This window comes from Bos indicus, chromosome 21 (assembly GCF_029378745.1).
Source record: "Bos indicus isolate NIAB-ARS_2022 breed Sahiwal x Tharparkar chromosome 21, NIAB-ARS_B.indTharparkar_mat_pri_1.0, whole genome shotgun sequence".
Classification (NCBI taxonomy): Eukaryota; Metazoa; Chordata; class Mammalia; order Artiodactyla; family Bovidae; genus Bos; species Bos indicus.
This window is the reverse complement of record NC_091780.1, coordinates 60565086-60584412: the sequence shown is the minus strand read 5'-3', so window position 1 is coordinate 60584412 and position 19327 is coordinate 60565086. Positions and strand designations below refer to the sequence as shown.

At 49.7% G+C, this 19327-nt stretch overlaps 1 protein-coding gene across 1 annotated transcript; it reads right to left on the bottom strand.

Moving 5' to 3' along the window:
- Positions 1 to 16000: 16000 nt before the first annotated feature.
- Positions 16001 to 19074, bottom strand: TCL1B (TCL1 family AKT coactivator B). The gene is made up of 3 exons (XM_019983308.2): positions 18913 to 19074; positions 16250 to 16414; positions 16001 to 16054 (listed from the first exon to the last, which is right to left on the bottom strand). The coding sequence occupies exons 1-3, from the start codon at positions 19072 to 19074 to the stop codon at positions 16001 to 16003; spliced, it is 381 nt and encodes a 126-aa protein (XP_019838867.1).
- Between the last annotated feature and the right edge of the window lie 253 nt (positions 19075 to 19327).

Sequence of the window (19327 nt, the reverse complement as noted above, 5' to 3'; positions counted from 1 at the left end):
ACATTTCTTTAAATCCTTTTAGACAGAGATTTGTAAATATTGTATCCTTATTGCAGGAAGGGGGACCCCTTCCAGGGCCCGAAACTGGGCTCTTGTCTAAAACTCGGAAATGAATTGTTCGAGGAGACACATCTGCTGACAAAGCAAGAGATTTTATTGGGAAAGGGCACCTGGGTGGAGAGCAGTAAGCTAAGGGAATCCAGGAGAACCGCTCTGCCACATGGCTTGCAGTCTAGGGTTTTATGGTGATGGGATTAGTTTCTGGGTTGTCCTTAGCCAATCATTCTGACTCAGAGTCCTTCCTGGTGGTGCACACCTTGTTCAGCCAAGATGGATGCCAGAGAGAAGGATTCTGGGAGGTGGTTGGACATGTGGTGACTCCTTTTGACCTTTCCCGAACTCTTCCGGTTGGTGGTGGCTTATTAGTTCTGTGTTCCTTACCAGGACCTCCTGTTGTAAAGCAATTCATGCAAACAGTTACTATGGTGCCTGGCCAGCGTGGGCGGTTTCAATCTGTGTGCTTCGCCTAACATCCTGACTTTCGTTAATCCCAGTTTTTAGTAGCCTTTAAGTGTACAGAGCCATGAGAATCCCCCCTTATCTGTGGCTTTACATTTCATGGTTTCAGTTACCCAAAGTCAACTGAGAGCTGAACATACTAAATGGAAAATTCCAGAAATAATTCATAAGTTTTAAATTGCAGGCCATTCTGTGGAGCATGATGAAATCTCCTACCGTCCTCCATGGGACGATGCGTATGTGCTCTGTTATTCAGTTCTGACTCTTTGCAACCCTTTGGATTGTAGCCCGCCAGGCTCCTCTATCCATGGGATTTTCAGGCAAGAACACTGCAATAGGCTGCCATTTCCTTCTCCAGGGGATCTTCCTGACCCAGGGATCGAACCCACCTCTCCTGGTCTCTTGCATTGCATGTGGATTCTTTACTTGCTGAGCCATTGGGAAAGCACATGGCACAATGAATCATCCTTTTTCCATCATATTCCGCCCTTAGTCACTTACTGGCCATCTTGGTATTATAGTGCTAGGGTTAAGTAACCCTTACGTTATTAACAATGGTCCCAGAGCCCAAGAGTGTTGCAGGGAGGAGCCAATTCTGACTTCGTTTTGGATCTGTTACTTTTAACCTTTGCTTCCCTTTGCTTTTGTTCACTAAAAGGATACTGTTTATACATAATAGCCTGCCTGGGGGAACCCTGCCCCTCGGCCTGAATATTAAACCAGAATGCCTTTGTTCTAGACCCTGCCCACCCATGGCGCCAGGAAAAAAGAAATTAACATCCCCTTCTCAAGGCTTGTCAGTCTAGGAGATATTTGCAAGATTAATGGCCTTTTTACTTTATTCCCTCACCTCCCCCATCTCTGTTCTATAAAAAGAACCTGGCATCCAGACCCACCCCAATAAAATGGTTATTTTGAAACATCTGTCTGCTATCTTCTAGGTCAGCCAGCTTATTCCTTGCCTCAAAACACTCTGTCTCTTGGTTAATTGGCCTGGCATGTGGCAAGTAGAGAGAGCTTGGACTCCTTTGAAGGAGGAAACAAAACAGGCTCCATCTTGAAAGCAGGACTCCATCCTGGGCTGGACTGTGGACTTTGAGCTATATGCCCAGTATCTATAGAAACAACATACCAACTGGAAAACCAGACACCCCCCACCCATGAAAGAGCCCCAGGGCTCGTACCTAGACTCTCCATAGCCTAAAAGAATACCCTAATTTTCTTTGTAACCGAATAGAATCATAAATTCTATTATGCTTATTGGGGTATGACCACAAGCCTATTGATAATTGTCCTCTGTTAACTACCTAGACTTAAGGCACATGAATCATGGGTTAACATTGATCATATCTTTCTTTTCCTTTGTTCTGACTAGTTTCAAGGAATTTGGGGAGGTGGGTTTGAGCACGTATACTTAGGTTTTCACAATAGGTTTTCACAATAACTGGCGGGGTCCTTGGCTAAGAGGAGACTCCGCCTTGGGCCTGCAGGTGTAATCAACTGCACTCCACTATCTGCATTGTCCTTCTGAGTGAGTTTGTTTCCCGGAATGCACGGCTGCAACCCCTTAACTAGAGTAGTGATGCTGGCCATTTGGATCTGCCCAAAAGAAGCCATAAAGTGCTTCATTTAAGTAAAAAGGTAAAAGTTCTCAAGGAAAGAAGTCACATACCATTAAGATCTACAGTGAGAACACATATCCTATACATGAGATTGTGAAGAAGGGAAAAAACTCATGCTAATTTTGCTGTTGCAGCTGGAAAGCACCACAGTGTGTAATAAATGCTATGTTAAAATGGAAAAGGCATGAAATCTACAATATTTTGAGAGAGACCACATTCACATAACTCTTATTATACTATATTGTTAATTGTTATATTTTTATTATTAGTTAATCTCTTACTGTGCGTAATTTATAAGTTAAACTTTATCATAGGGATGTATGTATAAGGAAAAAACATGGTATATATAGGGTTAGATACTATCCACGGTCTCAGGCCTCTACTGGGCACCTTGCAACATATTTCCCACAGATAATGGGGGACCTTGTCCTTCGGCTCCAAGAAGCTGGAAGTAATGAGCCCACCAGCTGGCAATGCAAGGCTGATGGTATGTAACGTGGTACAGAGAGTCCTGAGGCCAGGGTTTTAGCCCCGGTGTTCTAACTTGCCGCAGGAACGAGTCATGGCAGCCCCTTGCTGTAAAACGCCAAAGGTCAAGCTGTGTTTGGACTTACCGTCAGTGGTTGTGTTTCCCGGTGTTGGGTTATCTTTCATGTGTTATGTTCTGGGTGGTTCTAAATCTGAGGGGAGCAAGAGCACCATGATGCACAGCCCTGGGGGACCAGTCCATCCCAGTATGAGTGGGTGGTACCTCCGGAGTTGTGCACCTCGGGGAACAAAGGTGGTGGCCTTGTTTTCTCAGCCGTTTGCCATCTTTAAGAAGAAGTGTATATGTCCTTCTTAAACTCCTTTTCTCACTCTCCACATCAGGTTTTTTCTCTCGTCCAACTAGCTGCCATCCATCTGGACTGCTTCTACTTAGTTTTCTTTGCTAATTCTTTCTCTTTCCTACTGAGAGTCTTGCATTCTTCTTTCTGCTTGGCATACCTGTTCTCTAGATCAGGGGTCAGTAAACTATGGCTGATAAGCCAAATCTGGCCTGCTGACCATTTTGTTGAGTGACGTTATATTCGGATTCAGCCACGCCCATTTGTCACGCATGGCCAGTTTCATGCTGCAACAGCAGAGCTGAGGAGCTGACCACATGGCCTGTAGAGTCAAAACTATTTACTGTATGTCCCTTTGCAGGGAGTTTGCTGACCTCTGCCCCAGATAGTTCTCTCTCCTCCTCTGGCCGGCAATGACCTCTGATGATGACTTTCCAACCTATGAATTCAGCCCCAACCTTCCTCTAGACCCACACCTGTCTCCAGGTCATTTCAACCTGGATACCCTACTCAGCATCCCAAACCTGACTCGCGGCTTTATTTATCTTGGATCTCTGCCTCCTTGCTGTAAGGTATAGTTCGGGCTGAGGCAGAAAAGGGAAAGACGACCTCAACAGAAGTAGGTTACCTTTATTCAGGCAAGGAGGGGCGATAGTCGGCCTAACGACCAGGCTGAGCGTGGACAGGGATCAGGGAGGCTCCATATTTATAGGGAGGTTTGTGGAAGCGATAAGGGAAATGTTAATCAGGCGGGATGTTTTGGGTATTCTTTAGTTGAGATGGCATTTGTACTTGGGCAGGGGGTGATAAGTCTTCTGAGCAGGTGTAGGGGGTGGAAGGTTTCTGGACAGTGGGTGATAAGTCGCAGATAGATGCAAGCTGCCTGGAGCATCAGGGAGGGAACTAAAGTTCTGTTTTGTTTTCTCCGAAGTTAGATGATTCAGCAAGGGCCTTTGAAACTGTTGTTTTCTTTTCTAGGCCCCAAAGACTCCTTCATTCCAGACCCTGAAATCATAAAAAAATGGGGAAAAGGGCGCCATATCTCTCTGGCTACTTCCTGCTGAATAGGGGCTATGATTTTGGGTCTGGAATAGGGTATCGTCCTAGGGCCCAGGGTCTCCTTTTTCTGAGCTTGGGGTGAGGCTCTCGAGAAGAACAATGGTCTTGACCTGATCTCTAGAGATGGCCCGAATCCGTTCCTGGAGAAACCTTTGAAAGAGATTGAAGAGACAAGGTCCAAATAAGAGGAATAGAATGATAAGTATCAGTGGTCCCAGGAAAGGGAGCAACCAAGGGAGGGCCTGTTGGAACAGGTTTTGGGGACTGTAAAGGTTTTGTAACTCTTTTCTGCAGCGTTCAATTCTGTCCCTAAGTTCTTTGACTCTGCCCTGGACTATGCCTGTTTCATTAATAAAATAGCAGCAGTCGTCTCCTAGGGAAAGGCAGGTCCCTCCCTTTTCTGCGGTGAGAAGGTCCAGGGTGCGCCTGCTTTGTAGGGCCACAGGAGCTAATGAGTTAATCTGTCTTCGAATTGAAACTAAGGACTCCACTACCTGTTCCATGTCTTCATTAAGTTCTTGGGACAGCTTGTAGCAGAAATGGGCAGAGGTCGAGATGCCTCTAATCCAGGTGCCTAGGGCTGCTGCTATGCCAGTCCCAATCAGGGTGGGGGCTATGACAGCTGTCTTTTCCTGTGGGAAAGTTCCCCTTGGGGGTAGACTATTTGTTCTACCTCTTCTTCTTTGAGGAATGTTAGGCCCGGGGTCAGGAAGACCAAGATGCAAGGTCCAGGGGGGTCCAAGGGGAGACATGAATATGCATAGGTCCCGCAGAGAATGAAGATTCCCGGGTTGGTGCAATTATTTGTGCTGTTCCAGAGAACCCAAGTGGAACAGAAGGAGGGAGCAGAGTTTGTAAGACCAGTGTAGTTGGGACTAGAGTAGTTAATACAGGTTAGGTTTGAAGAAGCTGAGAGTGGGACGTTGTCAGAGACTGGCCCAATGAGTTGTGTACTTTTTGTTGGGAAGGGGCGGTATAGTTGCCCTGTGACAGCCAGGTTGAAGGTAAAGGCATTGCTATGTGCGGTGAGGGAGACAGTGACATGCATGTCCAACACTGGGATGTGTGTTGTGTGTACTGGAAGAATTGGAAGGAAGAGTTGAGAAGGCGGGTAAGGTTTTGGTTGCCAGAGGGAGGTTTTAGGAGAGGCTGTAATTGGGAAAGGAGGTCTAGGCGTTTATAAGGCTCAGGGGTCGCCTGTAACCGGGAAATTATATTCTTTATGACTTGTTTCTTTTCTCGATTTTGATCTAGTACCCCGCCCCCGTCTGAGTACCCTCAGTGGCTAATGGGATAGAAACCTATGTTTCTTCCGTTTGGCTTATGGCAGGTACTCATGAAACTCCCTGTCTTTTGTACCTTAACAGTGAGTAGGGATTTGGACTTTCTGCCCCTGAGGTTCATGGTGCGTGGTTTTGGAGCTGTATTATAACATGAGGAAGGTACATAGGAATAAATGTCAGAGCAGGGGCAGGGAGTAGCCAGAAGGCTGGGGAGTGCAGCAAGGATAAGAAACAGAGGAGTCACGGGGCTGTTAGTTAGGCTGTCGCTGCTGCTGCTAAGTCGCTTCAGTCGTGTCCGACTCTGTGTGACCCCATAGATGGCAGCCCACCAGGCTCCGCCGTCCCTGGGATTTTCCAGGCAAGAACACTGGAGTGGGTTGCCATTTCCTTCTCCAATGCACGAAAGCGAAAAGTGAAAGTGAAGTCGCTCAGTCGTGTCTGACTCTGTGCGATCCGATAGACAGCAGCCCACCAGGCTCCTCCGTCCATTGGATTTTCCAGGCAAGAGTACTGGAGTGGGGTGCCATTGCCTTCACCGTGTTAGTTAGGCAGTGCAGAGGAAATAGCACCCTAGGAGTAGAATACAGCTAGCAATGTAGGCGATACCCATGGAAAGACGAAGGATAGGTGGCCAGTCCTGAGAGGAGACAGTTACTAGGCCTATAGCCAGGATTAAGATTCAGAGTGCTATTATAGTTAGAGAGACAGGGAGAGGGCAGTCAGGGCAAAGGGGAAAAGGCCCCAAGTGGGTGGTGGTTTGAATCTGAGGGAAACAGTGTTCATTAGGATGTAGAATAATGTAGAGAATGAAAGTAAAGAAATCAGTTTCGTCTGGACTCAGGTTGTAGAAGGTTCCCTGGAGACACAGTTGAGACACCCGTGTAGTCAGGTCTTTGGAGGAGGTTCCTGTCGGGGCGCTGGTCCAGAGGTCTGGTAGTAGTTGGGTCAGGAACAGTTGTAGGTTGAAGAGAGTCCAGGTCATTCAGTGTCCTCTTGGATGGTTGACAGAGGTTGTCGCCGGGTGAATTTTAAGGAGGTGGGTCCTGTGAGGGAGACCTGATAGGGGTCAGTTAAGGAGGGCAGCGCAGGGTCGGAGGGGACCCGTTTTAGGCAAGAGAGGTATACCCAGGAGGTGACCTTCTCGAGTTTAGCTGCATTTGGGGAAAGGAGGATGATTTTGAATGGTCCCTGCCACTTTGGGGTTAGGTCACTCTGGAGATTATCAGACAGACCATGTCCCCAGTTTGTAAAGGGGGCAGGAGGCTTGGGGGCCAGGGGCAGGCAAGGTGTGGTTGACGTATTTCCAGAGGGCATTGCGGAGTTCTGCCAGCAGAGGGGAGTGTAGGAAGCTTGGTGTGGGAGGAGGTTCGGGGGGAGTCCAGGAGGGAGCATAGGCCTTCCACACATCACCCCAAAAGGGCTCAGCCCCTGGGGCTTTCTGGGCAAAGCCCATATTCTGAGGAGAACAATTGGCAAGTTTAGTCCAATCCAGATGTACTTCAAGGGTTAGTTTGGTAAGGGTTTCTTTGATTATTCTATTCATCCTTTCTACCTTTCCTGAGGACTGGGGATGGTATAGAATGTGAAATTTCCAGAGTATCTGTAAGAATTGGACAAGTTGTTAGGTGACCTTGGATGTAAATTCCGGGCCATTATTAGACTGTAGGGATGAAGGCAGGCCAAACCTGGGGATAATTTCTGTGAGGAGGATTGGGGCCACGGTGTGGGCTCTTTTGTTTGATGCTTCTACCCATCCCGAAAAGGTGTCCACAAGAACCAGGAGGTATCTGACTCTCTGGACCAGGGGCATATGAGGAAAGTCTATCTGCCAATCCTGTGCTGGGAGGCCGCTTCGCATTTGATGGGTTGGAAAGGATGTCGGTTTAAGGTTGGACTTGGGGTTAGTACGTTGACATGTTTGGCAGGAGCGGGTAAGGTTATCTAAATTTTGTTGGTCAGCGTTGGATATGGGGAAGTGGTTACGAAGGAACTGTTGGAGTGTCTTGGATGAAGGATGAAAAAGTGAGTGTAGATAAGAGAGGATTACAGTGCCATCGGGCACTGAGGCATTATGAGGAATGAGTATATAAGGGTCGATTTTCCAAATTGACAGAGTAATGGAGGGCTGATTTTTGGCCTTCGGGAAACTCCAGAGACCCCCTTGATTGTGGGTTTTGAGTCTTGGGTTGGGTCAGAGTAGGAAGTTAAGAGAGAGAAAGTGGCTCCAGGGTCTACTATAAAAGAGGTCTTTTTCCCAGCCACTACCCCATCTACCCTAAGTTCTGAGCTCATGTTTGGGACACGGGCTGGGGGGCTGGAACCCGGGCCCCATCATTGGAACAACTCTCGTAGGGCTGGGCTAGGATTCTGAGGAGAAGTGGGGATTTCCCCAGATGCGCCAGGGCATCCCTGTGGACATTTCTCTCCAGGTCTGGGATGTTGGGGACCTCCCCAGGGGTGCCAGGGCGTCCCTAGGGACAGTCCATCTTCCAGCGTCCCCACTAGCCACAGGTTGGGCATGCTTTTGTGGGAGGGCGCGGGTTTGGGCATGCCTTTGCCCAGTGTCCTGACTGGTTGCATCGGAAACAGGGTCCGGGGGGTGGGGTCTTAAGCCCCGTTCTGGGATGACTTGGGCCAGGCTGATCTCTTCCCTTAATTGCTGCCGCCAAAAAAGCATATTTAGCTGTTCTCTCATGATCTTTTTCTCTCTTAGCCTCCTCCTCCCTATTATTGAACACCTTGAAGGCTACTTCTAGAAGGTCTCTTTGAGGGGTCTCAGGGCCCTTTTCTAGTTGTCGAAGCTTGCGTCCGATGTCAGGGGTGGACTGGCTGATGAATTGAACGTGAAGGTAGAGTAATCCAGCGGGGGTGGTGATATCTAGGTTGGTATACTTCTGGACTGCCTCTGTGAGGCGTGCTAAGAATAAGGCTGGATTTTTGTCTGCCCCTAGGGTGATTTCTGACTTTATCATAATTGACATGGATATGAGTATTTTTCTGCATTCCTTCTAGAATGCAGGTAATCATATGATTGAGTCTTCTGATACCTGGGTCACCGGGCTGGTAAGTCCAGTGGGGATCTAACTGAGGCACCGCCTCATCAGCAACTGGGCTATCCAGGTTTGGTTATGTAAATGATCAGCATGGGGTTTTGCCGCTTGCCAGATACGATATGGTCTTTTTCGTCAGGGGTGAGAGTGGCATTTAGGATATAATATACGTCACTCCATGTGAGGTTATAGGCTGGGAGAGTCTCAGGAATTCTTTTCTGTATCTGGTAGGATTTTCAGAAAGTGATCCTAACTTTTCTTCTATCTGGCTCATATCTGACGATGAAAATGGCACATGGACTCGGGTGGGGCCCTCTGGTCCTGCTGTCCTGCCACCTCTCTCAGGGGAAACATGTGTTGGGTACGTGACCATGTGGCGGGGGGTCGGGGGGGAGGTAAGGAAGGGGGGAGGGGGAGTCGGGGAGATGGGGTAGGGTTAGGGTTAGGGTTGGGGTCGAGGGGGAGTCAGGAGAGGTTTCCGGGCCAGTAGGTGAGTTGGATGAAGGGGAAGGAGAGGGTTGGCGGGGTAGTGGGTAGGGAGGGGGCTTGTCCGCGGTCGAATTCCAGGGGTGTGAAAGGTCGGTGTGGAAGGTTGCGGTCTGTGGTTAGTTGAGGAAGAAGAGCCCTTTTGCTTGGGAGGCAAGGTGCATAGAAGAACCTCGTGGTTGGAGCAGGCCTTGCATAGGGAGGGCCTGCTCCGAAGGGCCCAAAAGGCTTGGGCATAGGGGACCTCGGACCACTTGCTATTCCATTTAAGGAAGTCTGTGAGATTTTGAAGAATGTTAGTCAAAAGTGCCTACTTCAGGCCAGCGGTCTTGGTTGTCTAATTGGTATTGAGACCAAATCTGTGTACAGAGTTGTTTTAAACGGTTAGCTTTGAGTTCAGTGAGTGAGAGTGGTTTGAAATTTTTGAGAACACAGGTCAGAGGGGACTCTTTTGGGACAGACTGGCCAGACCCCATAATCGAAAGGCAAGCAGAGGCTCCTATTGAGAGCTCGAGTCCTCATCCGTAGTTGCAATAGGAGTTATGAGAAGAGAGATCTGTGTTAAGGTGGAGCGTCCCCCACCGTCGCCTAGAGTGGCCCCGGGCCGGGGGTTCCCAGGACCCAGAGAGGACTGAGTTCTAGGCCACCTCTAGAACACCGTCCGGATCTTACCTTAATCTAGGGGCCGGCTTGAGTGGAGTGTTGCATGTAGAGCAGTCGAATGGCAAGAGTTCCCTATTCCGGAGGTCATCAGAGAGAGAGAGAGAAAGGGGGTAGAGCCAAGGCCTGGGGTAACACAAAGCATCAGTAAAGCCTTAGCACAAAGTCTGCACCACTCACGAAGGCACTGGGTGTCCCCGAGGGGAACTTGAGCCCTGGCAGAAAAGTGAGCGGATGTTCACGCTCCCAGACTCTGGGAAAAGGGAAAACAATGACAGGGAGGGCGAGTGAGAGGAGTACCTCACCCCTTCCTGGTTTCAGCACCAAGAATGTAAGGTATAGTTCAGGCCGAGGCAGAAAGAGGAAAGACGACCTCAACAGAAGTAGGTTACCTTTATTCAGGCAAGGAGGGCAACAGTCAGCCTAACGACCAGCCTGAGCGTGGAGAGGGATCAGGGACGCTCCGTACTTGTAGGGAGGCTTGTGGAAGGATAAGGGAAATGTTAATCAGGCGGGATGTTTTGGGTATTCTTTAGCTGAGATGGCATTTGTAGTTGGGCAGGGGATGATAAGTCTTCTGGGCAGGTGTAGGAGGCTTGCTTTAAGGATCAGGCTTTCACATTGCATTGTATGTTTCACCTTGAATCTGTAACATAAAGTGCTGTGGGGGTGGCAATGTATGTGCGTGTTCAGTATCTCAGTCATGTCCAGCTCTTTATAACCCCAAGGATGGTAGCCTGCCAGGCTCCTCTGTCCATGGAACTTTCCAGGCAAGAATACTGGGATGAGTTGCCATTTCCTGGCATTTCCTGGATCTTCCTGACCCAGGGATCGAACCTGCATGTCCTGCATCTCCTGCACTGCCAGGTGGATTCTTCACCTGGCAGGGCATGGTGTAAAAGTGAGGGCTTTTCTAGCCTGCTCCTTCCTCCAGGCAGCCTCCCTAGATGCCCCAGATACACGACACCGGCCCCCTCCTTTTTTTCCCCAGTATTTATTTGGCTGCATTTGAGTCTTAGTTGAAGGATGTGGGATCTAATTCCCTAACCAGGGATGAACCCAGCCCCCCTGCATTGGGACCACAGAGTTTTGGCCACTGGACCACCAGGGAAGTCCCTCCCTTCCTTCTCTGATTGGCCTCATTTACACTCAGCCCTGCTGCAAAGTCCGTGGGGTGTGTGCTCAGTCTCTGGTCAGACTGAACCCTGGTGAAGGAGGAAACAGAACAGGCTCTATCTTGAAAACAGGACTCCATCTTGGGCCGGATTGTGGACTTTGAGCTATATGCCCAGTATCTATGGAAACGACATACCAACAGGAAAACCAGGCCCTGGGAAGGAAGAGCCCCAGGCCTCTCCGTTGCCTAAAAGAATACCCTAATTAATACCCTAATTATCTGTGTAACCAAATAGAATCATACATTCTATTATGCTTATTGGGGAATGACCACAAGCCTATTGATAATTGTACCTAGGCTTAAGGCATATGAATCATGGGTTAACTTTGATTGTATCTTTCCTTTTCCTTTGTTCAGACTAGTTTCAGGGAATTTGGGGGAGGTGGGTTTGGGCACGTACACTTAGCGTTTATAAGGTTTTCACAAAAACTGGTCGGGGTCCTTGGCTAAGAGGAGACTCTGCCTTGGGCTCCGCCGGTATAATAAACTCCACTCCCTGCATTGTCCTTCTGAGTGAGTTTGTTTCCTGGGACGCATGGCTACAACACTGGGAGGGCAGGGATGGACTCCTGCCCATTTCCCTTTCCTTTCACTCAGCACGGGGCCTGGCCCAGAGTTGAGTCTGTAAATGTTTGTGGAACTTGGCCAACTGCCCTCAAGGAACTCCTAGAACTTGAGGAGAAACAGAGACCCGGATGAGGAATGTGGGCCAGGCAGAGATCTGGACACAAAGTCTGACTGTCCCCACGGAGGAAGATGTCCAATGGGTGACACTCCTGGGAAGGGCCAGGCCTGGGATTGCCAGACCTGTGCCCAGAATCTGTTCCCATTGGTCAGTGGCTAGGCCATAGGGGTACATTGCCCCTGGTTTGGGCCAAGCAGAGGGAACCCTCCTGCAGAGAGCATCCTTCACAGTCAGTGATTCTGACAACGAGGGTGGCCCCAAGGCTCCTCCACAAACTAAATCACCTGTCACTGTCCTTCACCCTTTACAAAAGGGTTGATTTCCCCCAATGTCCTCAGGACAACCTCTCCTTTGTTCATCTCTCGGAGTCCTTAACACAATCCCCTGTAGCTGGTTTCAGTCTTGAGCTCCGGTCGGGAGCTGAGAACTGTCTTCTCAGCGTGCCCCAAAGTAAACTGTCAGAGCTGACAGCTCCGGACTTCGAGGAGGCCACACCCCAGACCCACACGCCAGGAACCACACAGAGGATGGAGGAGCCACACTGAGGACCTGGAGCTCGCGGGCAAACTGGAAGTCCCGGGAGTGATTGCAAACATCTTGGTGTGCTTTTTCTCTCTTTGTTCTCCCATGGGTCTAGCCTCTGTCCGGGATGGCCTGGAGCAGAGGGCAGACTTAGACTTTGAACCAAGGAAATGGAGTGAGATCAGAGGCTTTTGAGTTGCAGTTGGACTCTGAGCAGGACAGCACCCTCACCATCCAGGCTGCCATCCTGTAAGAGGACTTCCAGGCATTTCTTGTCCTCAGGCACACAGATCAGCAACTGAGCTCCAAGACCTCGGGGAGGCTGAGGGGAGCCCGCTGCTTTTCCTGCCCCAGGGTCTGGGGTGGAGGAGAGGGGAGGGAGGGAGGGAGGTGGGAAGTCTTGCCCAGTAGGTTCTCCAGAAATCTTTTTCCGTGTGTGGTGGCAGGCAGGATGTGTCCTAAGGCCCCCACCCATCTCAGGCCAACGGGAGGAAAAGGAGGACAGGAAAATGAACTGAGGGGAGGATGGTTTTCTTTTTTATAAATTTTTTTCTTATAATTTTCTAAATTTATTTTTTAATTGGAGGAAAATTACAATGTTGTGATTGTTTCTGCCATGCATGTGTATGTGCTAAGTCACTTCAGTCACGCCTAACTCTTTGCAACCCTATGGACTATAGCCTACCAGGCTCCTCTGTCCATGGAGATTCTCCAGGCAAGAATACTGGAGTGGGTTGCCATTCCCTACTCCAAGGGATCTTCCTGACCCAGGGATCGAACCCGCGTCTCTCTCACGTCTCCTGACTTGGCAGGTGGGTTCTTTACCACTCACACCACCTGGGGATTCTAGTTTCTGCCACACAACAATGCAAACCAGCCTAATTTTACATAGATCCCCTCCCTCTTGAGCCTCCCTCTTTCTCCCATCCCACCCTTCCCTCTAGATCATCAGAGGCCTGGGAGGGCTCTCTGTTATACAGCAGTCTCTCACCAGCTATCTATTTTACACATGGCAGTGTATATATGTCTAGGCTACTTTCTCCACTCATCCCACTCTCTCCTTCCCAACCTGTGCCCACAAGTCTGTTCTCTGTATCTGCACCTCCATTCCTTCCCTCCAAGAAAGTTCATCAGTACCATTTTTCTAGATTTCATATATGTGTTAATATACACTGTTTTTCTCTTTCTGACTTACTTCAATCTGTACAACAGGCTCCAGGTTCATCCATCTTACTACAACTGACTCAAATTCGTGTTTTATGGCTGAGTGATACTCCATTGTATGTATGTACTACAGCTTCTTTATCTATTCATCTGTCAATGGCCATCTAGGTCTTTGCTTCCACATCCTGGCTATTGTACATAGTGCTGCTATGAACACGGGGGTACATGTGTCTTTTTCAATTATGGTCTTCTCAGGGTATATGCCCAGTAGTGGGACTGCTGTTGGTGGGAATGTAAACTGAATACAGCCACTGTGGAGAACAGTAAGGAGATTCCTTTAAAAATTAGAACTAAAGCTACCATCTGACCCAAGAGGGTTTTTCTAAAGAGCCAGGCTGCTGGATCACACAAGCTTCTAAGTGGAAGGGGCTAGGCCCAGCCTCTGCTCTTGGGGTCTCCCTTTCTTTAACCACTCTTCCGTGGTGGACTTGAGCCTTGACCACGGTGCTCCCTCCCCATCCCTCTTGTGCAAATGTTCTTCCAGGACAGCAACTCTCAACTGGGGGAAACTTTTCCCCCCAACAAGGGACATTCGGTAATCACAACTTGGGGAGTGGGGTGGACAAAGGGATGTCCCTGGCACTACATGGACAGAGACCAGGGATGCTGCCAGACAGCACAGGACAGCCTTTCATGACGGAGATGTATCTGGCCCAAAGGCTCACTGCGCTGAGCTTGGAAATCTGCTCTTGGTATTAATACTCTAGGTATGGCTCTTTGTGTCATCTCAAAATTTGATAAATGCTCTTGAATTGCCCACCAAACCTCCAAGGTGTCTATAACAATCGACTCCCACAACGCCTAAGTTTGAACTTCAGCCAAAATCGAGGATACACATTTCTGAATTCTGAAACCTGCACTTCCCAACATCTTCTCCTTTTCTGTAAATAGCCTCCTTCCTGGCATTCGCCCTTTCTTCTTTCCTTGGGGATTTCTTCTGCAAGTTTCCTGTATATCCTGCACTCAAGTGCTTTGTATCTAGTCCTCGTATTTCCACTCTTGTTTTGTAGCATCTTCTCATAGAAAATGCTGCCTTTGAGAAAGCTAATTGTCTGTTTTAACTGTCTTTGGCTCTCTCTGTCTTTTTAAAGTGTTTCCTATCCTAAGATCGTGAACATCATCCCCTGGGCTTTCTTCAGTTACATCATGGATTCATTTTTAAGGTTAAGACTTTCATGTTGGTGACCTCTTCTCATGACTGATATGACACAATGAATTCCCTCTTTTTTAAATATATATTTATTTTGGCTGCACTGGGTCTTAGCTGCAGCTCACAGGAGCTTTGTTGCGGCAGGTGGGATCTAGTTCCCTGACCAAGGATCGAACCCGGGCCCCTACTTAGGGCGCACAAGCCTTACCAGCTGGACCACAAGGGAAGCCCCAAGAAGCGAACTCCCTCTTTTTGCTGTCGCCGTGAAACTGTCACCCTGCCCTCCATCCACACTGTCCTCTTCTTCCCTCTGGTTTCAAGGGCAAGACCCAGTCCGCGCCCAGACCCTGCCTCACCCTCCCTGCTCATGGACTGTTCCGCCTGTCATCCAGGGCACACGGGAGCCGCACTGCCTGTGTAAGTGCCCACCTGCCGCTGGTTCTCCGACAGAGACTGCCACAGTCTGCATGCCTTTTCGGAGTCCAGCCTGGCAAAGAACTGACCCTCCATCCCCTTATCCTCCACCGCGGACCTGCTGCTGAACCGAGCCGATTCCAGCTTCCTTTCAGGTGTGCAAAAACACTCAAGGAATAATTGCAGTTCTACCTTCAGCTGCTGCATTCCTACACTAGTTATCAATTTAAGGTAAGCGATTCCGCACAAAAGTTAACAACAAGCAATGAAGTTTAATTAACCGGCACTGGAGGGGACCCTTAGGGGCCAGCACTCACTTCCCAGGGTAGATCAAGGCTCAGGAGTGGACAGCTTGCCCAGTCCATGTTCTACTCCAGCCAAAGCGGCAGCAGAAATGGCAGCCATGCGGCCTCTGAGCCCCACGTCCAGACCTGCCACCCGCGCCCTGACGGAGCCGCCCCCACCAGAGGCGGAGTGGATGGAAGGCAAGTTTCCAATCAAGGTTGCGCAGGAGGCCGCGGGGCGGGGCCTGGTGGGCGTGGAGGGGAGGGGCCTGGTGGGCGTGGAGGGGAGGGGCTTGGGAGCGCGGCACCTTGAAGATGGTACAAAGAACACAAAAGGGTACAGACAAGCCAAAGCAGGAGGAGGGGATGGGAAACGCAAAGAAGACGGGGCCGAGCCCCTAGGTGTGCAAACCAATGAGCAGGTGCATAGGGATTCTCGCTTAAGGCACAGGGCCAGCCGGGTCTGGGGGAAGACAAAAGCTGACAGTCAGGGACGCTCGGAGGAACTGGGCGGCCGCCCCGTTGGAGCAGGACCGGGGGTAGGAGAGCAGGCCCAACTCGAGGCCCTCAGCCAGGCTGCTGCCCGTCTCAGGGATAAGACTGTGTGGGTCACTGCAGGGTCCCCAAAGGCCACTGCCATCGACCAGACTTGTGGCGCCCCCGTGCCAAGGTCGGCCTTAAGAGTTCCGAGGTCAGTGGATCCAAGCTTGATTGCGGCTCTTTCCAGGCTGTGTGGTCTCAGGGAAAGCCTTCCAGCTCTCAGAACCTGTTTCCTTGTCTATAACACGAGATGTTCATAGGTACACCTCATTCTTCCGAGAACTGAGTGAAAACCATTATTCAGTGCTTTACGAATGAACTGGGGGGTCTGTCCCTGGTGGAAATCACTGTCCACTGGGGTTGGGACAGGGAGGAAAGGGGCGGTTATGTAAGAAAAACTCAAGAAACAGCCTGAGGGCAAGGTGACTGGTAGGGTCTTCCTGAAAAGAGGGGCAGCCCTCCACGTTGAGAGTCTCCAGGCCTGACCTACCAGCCTCATCAGTGGCTCCCACTTGGCAGACGTTTGAGGATCAGATTTTCCATGGAGATGACCTGTAGAAGGGGAAGCAGTGATCAGAGCTCCAGGGGGCATGCCCTTCCACCCCAGTGAAGCCAACGGGAACCTGGATTTGTGGATTTCAAGGGACTGGGGAAGGGAATCCCTCTTTCCTTTGTCCCACCTCGCAACCCTGCAGCCACTACTTAACAGCCACACCATCCCCCTCACATGGGCCACCATGCACTTGCCTGGTCATGGTCCACTATCTCCCAGAGTCTGGAATCCGTTCCTCGGTACCTTCGCCCGGGATAGAGCTCCCACTTAATGGGCAGCCCAGACACAAGCAGAGAGCTGGGGGACCTGGGCATCTGGTTGGGTAACTGCCACAGATGGACCGTGATGCTATCATCATGCTGGAGGGAAAGACGGGCCCCATTAGGGATGCTGAGCTGCACACACAACCAGGGTCCTGGATCCTCTGGCCCAGCTGGGGCGGGGGCACTGCCCGGAGCAGAGGTGGGATGGTCATGCTTTTAGAGTCCCACACCCAGAGTCTTGGCACCATCAGTTGGGGGTTTTGCCTGGACCTGAGAGGACTAGTTCTTTCCAGGCCTCCTCTCTGGTACCACCTCCCACAGACCTGCACCCCACCTTACCCCCCTGCACCCTGAAAAGTTAGCTTGTTTTCAGCCCATTAGAAACGTTTAGGCCTACACAGAGAACACTCTTGGCTGTCTGTCATGGCCACTTCCAAAGTTTTAAAAATTCTCTTTTTAAATAAAAACAAGATATCCATAGAGCTCAGGACCTGGGAGTGAAGGATTTTCCCAAAAAAATATTTTGTAGTTTTGATCATGGCCATCATTACTTCTTATCACACACACAAAGAAAATCTGGTCAATGCAGAAAAGTATAGAAATGCGGGAAAGTCATCAGTCAAATGTAACCAAAGCTCCATGTATGATGCAACTATTGATTAAAGGTTATTTTACAGAGTTTTCTATCAAAGTATTTGTCTTCTTTTCTTTGTGATGAACACTTTTCCAAGTTAAGAATCTAGCCCTTTATCAGTCATACAATTTGCAAGTGATTTTCCTTAATCTGTTGTCCTACGATTTTTATGGCATGGGTTTTGCAAGAGGGATATTTTGAATTATGCAGCAAAATCTCTTTCCCTTTGGATTCTGGCTTTAAATCAGGTGCCAGCAAAGTATGGACCCAATCTGGCCCACCACCTGCTTTTGTAAATAAAGCTTTATTGCAAATAAACAAAAATGTCTTCCTTTGTGTGTTGTCTTTGGCTGTGTTTGTACTATGAGGGCAGAGTTGAGTAGTTGCTCTGAAGTCTTTATGAAAGCTGAAAATTTTTACTATCAGACCCTTCACAAAAAGTTTGCTGATCCTTGAATTAGATCACACTCAGAAAGCCATTTCCCATCCTAAGACTGCATGTGAAAACCCAGGTCTACTATTAAGAAATAATCATTTTAAAAATTGAAAACAATGCTCACTCTCCAGTTCCCTTCTCCCGCTCAAGGCTAAATTATTTGAAGAATCCATTGTTTTCCCACTGAACACTTTTGTATGCTTTTAAAAAACGTACTATTTTGTCCAAAATTTTCTGCATGCTTTATTGGGTTGGAGGTATGGGAAAGACTTTCAGTGTTCTCTACCAAAAATTTTCTGGATAGCCTATTTGAAGATTGTTAGGAAACGTGTTGTGGTTAGGACTTCCCTGATAGCTCAGTCAGTAAAGAATCTGCCTGCAATGCAAGAGACCTGGATCCGAACCCTGGGTTGGGAAGATCCCCTGGAGAAGGAAGTGGCAAACAATACTCCAGTATTGTTGCCTGGAAAATCCCAGGGACAGAGGAGCCTAGCAGGCTACAGTCCATGGGATCACAAGAGTCAGATCCGACTTAGCAACTAAAATAACAGCGAATTGCTTATTTAACACCTGGATAAATATTTACCGTATTAGTTGTTCTTCAGTAGCTAAGTTGTGTCCAACTCTTTGTGACCCCATGGACTGTAGCAAGCCAGGCTCCTCTAACCTCCACTATCTCCCAGAGTTTGCACAAATTCATGTCCACACAGTCGGTGATGCTATCTAACCATCTCATCCTTTGCCACCTCCTTCTCCTTTTGCCTTCAATCTTCCCCAGTACCAGGGTATTACCCTGAAGAATTTATATTTCATCTCTCAAAAGTGGGCTGTCATCCCAGCCCCTAGTATAGGGCAGCGGTTTCCAATTTGATTATCCTTATCACCTGAGGAGCTTTTCAAACAGCTTTGCCTCCATCCAAGGCTCCTGAATCAATTCCCAAGGTTGGGTTCTAGGATACTTTGTCTCTCAGATGCTCTGTAGGCCATCCAGCTGGTGACCTGTTTCAGTGATTCACTTGTCTTGTGGTAGATTATTCCAATTTTGCAGTTTAGGAGTCTGAGCCAAGGTAAATTTTACACTGTTGGCCCACCCACTGCCTCTGGGTTGCAATGCTTTTGCTTGTGCTAGTCCTGTCTCCTTTCTGATCCTGGAAAACTCCTATGCATCCTGCAGGGCCCAACTGAATAGCCACCCTATCAATGACGCCTTTTCAACATGCACCAGCGGCAAGACTAGGCCCTTAGCTCACTGGTGCTCTCCTTCTCTCTTTCTCTCTCAGCCACCCCACGGAGGATCACATCACCTCTGGTCGATAAGCTCTGTCTGTGCCACTCCGGGCAGGGGCCTCTGGGGCCAGGTTAAGCACGCTCAAACCCACGCAGGCTGAGTTTTCCGGCGCCGGTGAGAACTCCACCCTCTCACCTCTATTCTGGGCCCTACTGCAGAATGTGCAGGCCCCCATGAGCTGGAGTCGCGCGACACCACCGCCCTTTCACTGGCTCCCCTCCAGCCCCAGGACTCACAGTGCTCTCAGGGGCCCCGCTGCCCCGAGCTCGGTACGAGGGAATGATCTGCATAGCCACAGCCACCCAGATCCTCCCTTTCTCATCCTCGTAGACGCCAGGCCTCTGGAACCACAGGCAGCAAGGGGGCGATCCGACCGGCGGAGAAGCTTCGGCTTCCATCGCAGGGCTGACCCTCTGGGCCTGGGGCGCGCCTCGAGGCACACGTGGAGACTCCCGGGGCTCAGCCTCCTTAAGTAGATGGGCGTCTGAGTGGGGCGGGGCCAGCTACCCTTGGGGCGGGGCCAGTGACCCTCCCGCAGGGCCCGCACGGCCCGGCCCGCAGGGCCCACTGAGTCCCAGGTTTGAGGATAGGAGGGGAAGATAAGGGGCGGAGCCAGAAGGAGAAGAGCTTGCCAGAAGGCCTGCTTCTGGG